General features: G+C 42.8%; 1 protein-coding gene across 1 annotated transcript; it reads left to right on the top strand.

Moving 5' to 3' along the window:
- Positions 1–1689: 1689 nt before the first annotated feature.
- LOC135256057 (uncharacterized) lies at positions 1690–9543 on the top strand. The gene is made up of 7 exons (XM_064337929.1): positions 1690–2052; positions 2145–2270; positions 2350–2425; positions 2515–2610; positions 2704–4233; positions 6103–6210; positions 9393–9543. The coding sequence occupies exons 5-7, from the start codon at positions 3092–3094 to the stop codon at positions 9541–9543; spliced, it is 1401 nt and encodes a 466-aa protein (XP_064193999.1). The 5' UTR covers positions 1690–2052; positions 2145–2270; positions 2350–2425; positions 2515–2610; positions 2704–3091.
- Positions 9544–10017: the final 474 nt, after the last annotated feature.

Raw genomic sequence — 10017 nt, 5'->3', positions numbered from 1 at the left:
AGAGAAATTAGATGCCCCTACTGTCAAAAATGATTGATCGATACCACGCCCCATGCCCCCCTGATATGATCCGATTTTCTATGATATCCATACAGTCAAGATTTGATTGATTAGTTTTACCTTTTGGACTCTGCTATGGTTTGGTTGGTGAGGGAGAAGGGTATGGGGAAAGGGTGGGGGTTGTGGCTGCTGCAGACACCATGTTCATCAGGGAGGGGGGGAGTACCCCCGTCACTTAGTTTTTAGAGTGTGGGATGTGGCAGGACAGGTGTGGGTAGCCTGTGGAGCGCGGGTCCTGTGGTAAACGGTAAATTTCCCACAAGGATAATGTTTTATGTCTTTTCTTTCTCTGAATACAGCCACAGCCCTAAGGTGTTTCAACAACCATGTAAGAAAGAAAGCATTGATTAGAGTCTTAGAGTCTATTTCATAATATTACTCGCATTTTAAGCCTTTAAAAAGGGGTTTAAGTGGAGATTGCACACGTTAGATACCATATAAGTGTGTATAAAACATATTGAATAATTACACTGATCTTCATAAAATGTATTAAAAATATTTTTAGCTAAAGCTTACATTGACATCACGTGTTGGTACAAATGGATGTTTATGGTGTGCTCTAGCTTCTGTGAATCCATGCAGAAGGCACAGGCATCCCTGCTTTTCCAACGGTGCGAGTGCGCTGATGGTTTGAAGGCACAGGCATCCCTGCTTTTCCAACGGTGCGAGTGCGCTGATGGTTTTATAAATGAAAAGATAATAGAGATAATAGGGGTTTTTATACACCCCCATGTCAGAAAGAAAACATGGGGATACTAGCTACTTCATTTTTAAGTCTTTAAAAAAAGGTTTAAAATTGTGCACGTTAGGGGCTATATAGATGTGTTTGGTATCTATAGGCTGCAAAATGTTTGAACGAGGTCCAAAGTGTGTTGAATAATTATACAGGACTTTGTAAAGCAGTGTATTTCAAACTACAGTTTATAACAAAACATTGTATCTGCTGAGGTCTCCTGTGAAGCCCTGGGGAGGGGGGGAGTATGCCAACGCTTAGTTTTATGGTGTGGGATGTGGCAGGACAGGCGTGGGGTCCTGTGGTAACCAGGCTTTCAAATTTCCCGCGAGGATAATGTTTCATGTCTTTTCTCTGAATACAGCCACAGCCCTAAAGTGTTTCAACAAACAGCTTGATTAGAGTCTATTTCATAATATTACTCGCATTTTAAGCCTTTAAAAAGGTGTTTAAGTGGAGATTGCACACGTTAGATACCATATAAGTGTGTATAAAACATATTGAATAATTACACTGATCTTCATAAAATGTATTAAAAATATTTTTAGCTAAAGCTTACATTGACATCACGTGTTGGTACAAATGGATGTTTATGGTGTGCTCTAGCTTCTGTGAATCCATGCAGAAGGCACAGGCATCCCTGCTTTTCCAACGGTGCGAGTGCGCTGATGGTTTGAAGGCACAGGCATCCCTGCTTTTCCAACGGGCGAGTGCGCTGATGGTTTTATAAATGAAAAGATAATAGGGATAATAGGGTTTTTTTTTTTTATACACCCCATGTCAGAAAGAAAACATGGGGATACTAGCTACTTCATTTTTAAGTCTTTAAAAAGGTTTAAAATTGTGCACGTTAGGTGCTATATAGATGTGTCTGGTATCTATAGGTTGCAAAATATTTGAACGAGGTCAAAATCTTATTGAATAATTATACAGGATTTTGTAAAGCAGTGTATTTCAAACTACTGTTTATAACTAAATATTTTATTTTTCATTGAGACACCGCCCTAAAAGTGTCAAGGGTGGGGGTTTGGGGTTACACACCATCCATAAATTAGACCCCAGGACCCTTTACTTTGGAGAGAAGCAAGAATGGCTGGAGTCGACTTTTACTCTGCATCATGTGAGTACCCACATTTATTTGAGTTTCTTTTTCTAATTCTCTGAAATAAATACACTTAACGCAAAAGCCTGTTAAAGCTAAAGTTTTTTTTTTGTTTTTTTTTAAACAGATACGCCCAGCACTCAAGTCATGAACGATGGTGGGTCAGCAATTTGCATATGCATTAACAACAACACTGTTCATGGGCCCTCCTTTTGAGTTTGCTTATAAAACAGGATGACTTTTTACCAGTTCTAGAGATCTTGACAACTGATGAAGAGCTGGTGCCAAGTCTACCAACGAATCCACAAACACCAGAGCAAGTGCGGATCAATCCTGCCGAGGAGAGCGCAAGCTTATCGACACCTACACTTATTTGTAAGAATCCTTTCTTTAAACTGTTTAGTATGTTGGTTGAAGGATTTACAGTTATTTACAGATATTCTTCCTTATACAGGGCCAGAAGAACCAGAAAAAACTTTTGAAGAGGGGAAAAAATCCCGCCTAAAGCAAAAAAAGGAGACTTTTTAGCGGTGAGAATTATTTCAGATATCTTTGTCACCATATTGTTGTTTTGTATGCAATTTAGACAAAAAAAAAAAAAATGAAACTATTTCCACAGAATCAGGTACTGAGAACCACGTGGCAGAGAGGGCCTTGGGAGAAACGGTGGTGAAACAGATCACAGCACAAAAACCTATACAGATTGAAGAGTGCGGTAAGTCTATTAAGAACTTGTGGTACTTGAAAGTTTTTTGATGAAAAGTATGGTTTGAAACTAAAGCGGATAAATATTGGTGCTTTTCTGCAGTAACAGCTGAGGAAACCAATAAACAGACCAGAGAATCACACCTCCAGGAGCAAACAGTTGAGGAAGCCCCTGGACACAGAGAGGACGGCAGCGCTGAGGAAAGAAAACAACAGGCCCGAGAATCACACCTCCAGGAGCAAACAGCGGCCCAAACAATTCTCCAGAAGCCAGGGGACACCGAAAGACGGCCCTTTAAGGTCCCCGCCCATTTGGAAGCTCTGAAAATCTTCAATCGTGAGTTACATTTGGCTGAACAACGTCTCGCGGTGTTGAAGGAGTCTGAGTCTCATCTGTTTGAACAGTGTCTCGCAGTGCTGAAGGAGTCTGAGTATCGTTTGTCAGAACAACGGCTTAAGGTGTTTCAGACAATCTTTGAGAAATATTAGAAATGGCACAGAGGCAACAACCAGAGCAGTTAGGCAGGGCACACAGCACAGAGAACATTAACTCACAAATTTTACATGCAATTCAAGCTATAACTCAAAACAACAGCCCACAAGCTGCTGAAAACATTCCAAATGTTTTTATAAACCCAAATCTGCTACAGCTTGTTAACAATATTAACCATGACACTAACGACATGCATGAAATGGCTGGTGATTACTTTGATCGGTTGAACGAGGCTTTGGCAAACCTTACCGCCGGTGATGGTGCACTAACCCCTGCAGCAGACTCTCTTGGTTTTCTGAACGATGCTTTAGAGCGGCTAAACCAGGAAGGGGGGAATCTTAATGAATCACCACTAACGCCTACCTCTGATAACCCACAAGGTTCTGACGATGTGCATGCTGCCGCTGCTAATAGTAATGATGATGATGATGGTGTGGTGACTTGTGTTCCTGACATGGTGGTGGTGCAAAGGCCCTCCTTTAATTGTGTCGAAATTAGGCAACGGTTTAACTTTGCATCCTTGCACGACGTGGACAGCTATGAGGACTTCTATAATGTGTTGCTAAACTTACTTGATCATGTATTGCATAGAGCTATGCAGCTGGCTAGACCCAACGACGTGATTCAGCTGGAGTTGCGTGGTGACTCCCTGTCTGAGGGTGTGTCCATAATTGCTAATGGTGCTAGTGTGGATCTGGACACATTTTTGGGAATGGTTGGGGATCTGGTTCAGAGCAATTTTGAAATCCTTTCTGATGATACATTGGAACTGGTGGTTCAGATAGTTCAAAACCCAAATGGTGGTACCCGTAGAAAAATAGCCACATGTCTCAGAAATGAGGTTTTAAGAAAAAAACTACGGAATCTATTTGTAAGCCACAACGTTGAGAATAACCTCTGCTTTGCCATTTGCTTGTCTCAGATGTTAAACCCGGAATTCACGTTAGAGCAGGTGGAGCAAGACGCCATACATTTGCAGACGTCTGTAGGCCTGGGCGTGCAGGATATGGTGTCTTTTTCAGACATACAAAAGTTTGAACAACTGTTAAAGGTCAAAATTGTTGTGTGGTACCGTAATGCTCAGAATGTCTTTCGCAAATTTCAAACAAACCCAGAGCCGCATCCAAAAACCCTGTTTTTGTACCTAGAAAACGAACATTACTTTGGTATAAAGTCGTTGAAAGGTTTCTTAGGCAGTGCGTACGTGTGTGATTACTGTTACACACCTTTCACAGCAAAAGCTAACCACCGATGCAAATACTACTGTAATGTTTGTTTTAGTGCTGAATGTTCTTCGCACCCTTTAAAATTGGTAAAGTGTAAAGACTGTAGACGTATATGTCGGTCCGCCTTTTGTTACACAGCGCATAAAGTCACCAAAATGAATAATGCCACGTGTAAAATGAGTGCCCCATGCGACACACACAAGTATTGCGAACAGTGTGGCAGGATGTACATCATCAGTTCTAAAAAACCTGTACCACATCGTTGTAGTGTGCGGCGTTGCGTCAACTGTAATGATGAGCTGGTTGCTGATAGTAGACATGCTTGTTACATTCAGCAAGTCAAACCTGAACAACCGAGCGAGCGCTATGTTTTTTATGATTTTGAGTCCCGACAGGATGACGGTGTACACGTCGCTAATTTTATATGCTGTATTGATTTTAACGGGGCGCGTTGGACAGCAGCAGGTGACGGTTGTGTGGAGGCCTTTACCCGTCGGTACCGTACCCCGAAATACAAAGGGTACACATTTATTGCACACAATTTGAAGGGTTATGATGGCTACCTAATCATGCAACACTTAATTAAACAAGGCGTCACACCATCCATTATAGCTCAAGGCAGCAAACTGCTTTGTATCACCGATGATGCATTTGAACAGCGGTACATAGATTCTCTCAGCTTCCTCACAATGAAGCTGAGCGCCATGCCATCGGCTTTAGGCTTTGAAAATGCCAAAAAGGGCTACTTTCCACACTTTTGGAACACCGTCGCTAATCAGAATTATACAGGCCCGTACCCACCACCTTTATACTATGGTTACAACACCATGTCAGAAAAGGAGAGGTCTGAGTTCATGCAATGGTACGCAACCGTATCTGGAAGGGTGTTTGACTTTCGCAAGGAGATGTCTGAGTATTGTATTAATGACGTGGTCATTTTGCGGGAGGGGTGTCTGAGATTTAGACGCGAGGTACTCAGCTGCACCGGTCTTGACCCTTTTCAGGGTGTTACAATAGCTTCTGTATGCATGAAACAATTCTGCACAAGTTTTTTGCCCAAAGACACACTGGCTATCAGTACGCCTGACAATTACATTCTCAAGCAAAAGTCTTTTTCAACACCGGCAATTCAGTGGTTAGAATATCTGAGCCATCGTGACAATGTTTTCATACAGCATGCTTTGAACCGGGGGGAGGTTAAATTTGGGCCGTACTTTTTAGACGGGTATTCAGAGGTGGGGGGTGTACGTACAGCCTTTGAGTTCCTCGGCTGTCTGTTCCATGGTTGTCCTCAGTGTTTTGATGCAAACACCATTAATCCGCTCACAAAACAAGATTTTGGCTCCATGTATCGAAAATCTCAAGAAAAAATTGATATTCTGCGTAACACCTACAATCTGCATGTGGTTGTTTTGTGGGAGCACGAATGGGTGAGACTAAAAAAGGAGAGCCCCGAGGTACAGACATTCCTGCGTTGTTCTGATTATCCAGAACGTCTGGAGCCACGTGATGCTCTGTTTGGCGGTAGAACTAATGCTCTTCGGCTTAAATATAAGGTGCAAGAAGATGAGCAGATACATTACTATGATTTTACCAGTCTCTACCCTTTTGTGAACAAGACTAAAGTCTACCCTACAGATCACCCCACCATCATCTTCCGTGACTTTGAACCGATCGAAAACTATTTTGGTCTGATCAAAGCCAAAATATACCCACCTAGGGATCTTTACCTACCCGTGCTACCTTACAGGGTGTCTGGAAAATTAATGTTTCCCCTCTGCAGGTCCTGCGCCGTGTCTGAACATCAAGGCAAATGTGTACATTCTGACGAGGAGCGTTCTCTCACCGGAGTCTGGTGTAGTATCAAACTAGCCAAGGCTGTTGAGAAGGGGTACCAGGTTGCCAAGATTTTTGAAGTTTGGCATTTCCCACAGCGCTCTGATTCTCACTTTAGCGTCTACATAAACACCCATTTAAAGGGTAAACAGGAAGCCTCTGGGTACCCTTCATGGGTGTCTAATGATTTGGACAAAGATAGATACATGCAGAGTTATTTGGAAAAGGAGGGTATACATTTAGACCCCAGCAAAATTTGTGTCAATAAAGCCAAAAGACAAATTTCTAAACTTTTTCTGAACAGCCTTTGGGGTAAATTCGGTCAGAGAACAAACCAAGTTAACACCGCCTTGATCCATGACCCGGAGCAGTTTCTGTTGTACATGTTTTCCAAAGAGTATGACATCTCACATTTTTCATTTATTACATAGGATGTGGCCCTTGTGCAGTGGCGTTATGCCAAGGGTTTCTCAAAACCACCCAAATACAGTAATGTGCTTATAGTGGCATTCACCACCGCTTACGCACGCCTTGAGCTTTACACCCTCATGGACAAATTGCCTGACAGGGTTCTGTATCATGACACAGATTCTGTAATCTTTGTGAGTCGGCCAGGTGACTGGGTGCCTCCGCTCGGGGACTTTTTGGGTGAGTTGACGAGTGAGCTGGACACCGGCGACCACATTGTGGACTTTGTTTCAGGGGGCCCGAAAACATATGCTTACAGAACACGGGGAGGTAAAACATGCATGAAGGTGAAAGGTATAACACTACATCATACTAACACGCAGGTTGTTAACCTTTCATCCCTCACTGATTTGGTAGATCACTATTTGTCTCACAAAAATGACCCCGCCAAGGAAGTCGCCACAACCACGCAACAGATTGTTAGGGACAAAAAAGGTTTCATTCTCAGGAACCGCACAGTCTAAAAGATTCCGTGTGGTTTACAACAAGCGAGTTTTGCTCCCGGACATCCAGACATTGCCATATGGATACTAAATCAGTGTCAGAGGGTGAGGGTTTTGACAGCCGCCTACAACACCCCTTTTCCTGCATCATTTCAGGCCCTTCAAACTGCGGTAAAAGTGTTTTTGTTAAAAGACTGCTGGAAAATGCCAATAATGTGTTGTCCTCTGTGCCTCAAAATATTGTGTGGTGTTACACTTGTTGGCAACCGCTGTATGATGATATACTTTGTAAAATGTAAACACCTCACAGCTAGACCAATGAGGGTTTGTAGCTGGAGGGGAAGGTATCGCGTGTTCTCCCTTGGCTGGTGTGATTCAAAACCGAGAGGTTAGTTATTTTTCCTCTGTTCGTAAGAACAGGGCACAATTATAATTAAGAATGCACTGGTTCCGTTGCCACGGGTTAGATATGAAGGCGCTGCTTCATATCCCGCTTAAAGCTGGCCTGAAACGGATAAGTAGCATTCAGGTTACTCTCCGTTCGTAAACGGGGCTATGTTGTCATCAGAGATATATCAGATATGTCGCCGGACTGTCAATATTCCAATGGGAGCATCAGAATATTCACAAATACGCGGAACAACACACCCGATCTATCCGTCACTACAGCAAGAAAGCGTAACAGTTACTATGTTTTACTCTCGTGTTAATCTGACTCCATTTTATATGATAATTTAAAATTTGGCTTTAACTATACGTGGAATTTGGGAGTGGTTACACTCGACTCTATCTTGTGCCATTATTCCTCAATATATGCTCCCGGGTTTAGCATTATTGTTAAATCTCAGTTCGGTGAAGAATCCAGAGGGTAGGAGGCTAACCACCATAATACATGCCTTCCATGCCTGGCTTACATGGATAGTGCATAGACAGTTATGAGCCCAGGGCGGTGAAGAATCTATCGGGCTCCTTAAGGCGAATTTGGGGAGAACCAGCGTACTACGCCCATGGGTCCTCTTATGCCAAACAACACCAGAACCGATCCCACCAATCCCTTAACAGGCAGATCGTGGTCACCTATCTAACTTGAAGACCCCACTACAGACGTTTACTGTACTAGACCCCTGATCAGTAGGTCCTAGTCAGAATTGCCCCCCTGAGTATTTAAACGGAATTTCGGCTGAAAAGAAGATAAAATGGATTAGAGTCATGAAGACCACGCAAGTTAAAATCAGAAGAATTTATTGAACAGGCAGGTAGGTTATTATCTTCAATTTCCAAAATCAATTATAAAGGTTAAAAACAGAAATACCGAGTAAAAGAGTTCTTACCAGCCTGTTTAGCTACACACAGAACATCGAGTATGCGCAGTGCGGGAAGTCGATTGCGATCTTCCATGGCTATCTCTACACAGAACACATAGCCTAGTATGTGCACTGAGGGAAGTCGATTACGATCTTCCTTGTCTGTCTACACGCAGCGCACATAGTATGTGCATGGTGGGAAGTCGATTACGATCTTCCCTGATTGCTTTGTCTCCCTTCCTTTTAAGCCAAATCCCGCGTTTGGTCTAGGCGGCATTGCCATAAATTAACCTGGCCGAATCATAAATCTTGAATTCCGGCCCCCACCATTTGGAGGCGGTTGTTAAAACAATTGGTGGGGAAATGGGGAAAAGGAGATGATTACCAGAGAGGACATTCCATTGTGTTAGTTTTTTCCTGAGTTATTGAAACTATGTTTTATTAAATTCTATTTGGTATGAAACATATTTCATTCAATTGCTATAATTTTCCTGAATATGTCCATACTAAACATGTCAAGTGGATGTAATATTATGGTGCAGTTGTCATGAAAATACCCTTTTGTTTAACCATTGTACATGCAATCCATGTTATTATTACATAATGCATAATACAATAATACAATGAAAACATGTGCATGGTTTGTACGGTTTTCCGGGATTTGTAAATAAGATATACAGATGGTTTATAGTCCAGATCCAGAAAAGAAATACAAAGTGGAATGTCAGAGGGGCCCAAATGAGGGCACTGTCCCGCCATGTGGCCGGTCATTTCACCCTTTATGACCCCAAAACACCCACACCCACAACCACAGGCAAAGAGACTAGTTCCCCTTATCTTGGTTGTGTCCAGGTGGTAACATTCCAGAGAGCCAAATGGCCTGCCCATTCAGAGGAAGTCCGAGTGACTTATTGTTTTACCACAAGTCTCTCGGGTCCTTTGAAGTACACGCTGCGTCCCAGCATGCTGGCTCGTTCAAATGTCAGCCTTTTCTGGGTCCCAGTTTAATTTCCCTCTTACAGCTCCCCCCTCTGGCCCAATGGGGGACACTTCAGAACGTCCTCCCAAGGGGTCATGGACACTTTCCCAAATGGTTGGTGCCGGAGGTCCAGGGTCGTAGGGCTGATGGTGGAAATAACTGGGAAGGCTGATATCAAGGGTTGTGTGGGTTGAGGTGTGTATGGTATGGAACGGATCAGATGTTGGAGTGAAGATGGGAACTTTTGTGCCTCAGATGACCTGTTGCACTAAGTCCATTCCATCAGTCGGGGCCCGCCGTGTTCTTAAGCACAGGAAAACTCACAAGACAGCTGACAGTGACGTAGGCACTTTGTACCAGGAGGTGTCCTCTCGATTGAATCTATCTAAGCAAAGTCTTGGAGACACTGTACTTAAGGTTGACATCCATGGGGCTGTGCGGAGGTTGAACCTTAACAAACTTGGTGGGATTATGGGGAAAAAGGTTTGTGAGACATGGTATATATGAATGAGGTAGTTCGGAGTTTTCATGACAACTGCATTATGTGGTAAATATGTTTTTTGTCCTTCTCATGGTAATATCCTTTGTAATTTTGGATAAACTGGATTTGGGAAATTAAAAAGAAAGGAGACAAAACTCAATACATTTTGTATGGATGGGTATTGAAA

This window comes from Anguilla rostrata, chromosome 5 (genome assembly GCF_018555375.3).
Source record: "Anguilla rostrata isolate EN2019 chromosome 5, ASM1855537v3, whole genome shotgun sequence".
Taxonomy (NCBI): Eukaryota; Metazoa; Chordata; class Actinopteri; order Anguilliformes; family Anguillidae; genus Anguilla; species Anguilla rostrata.
Note: the sequence above shows the minus strand (reverse complement) of the source record. Positions and strands in the feature narration are given on the sequence as shown.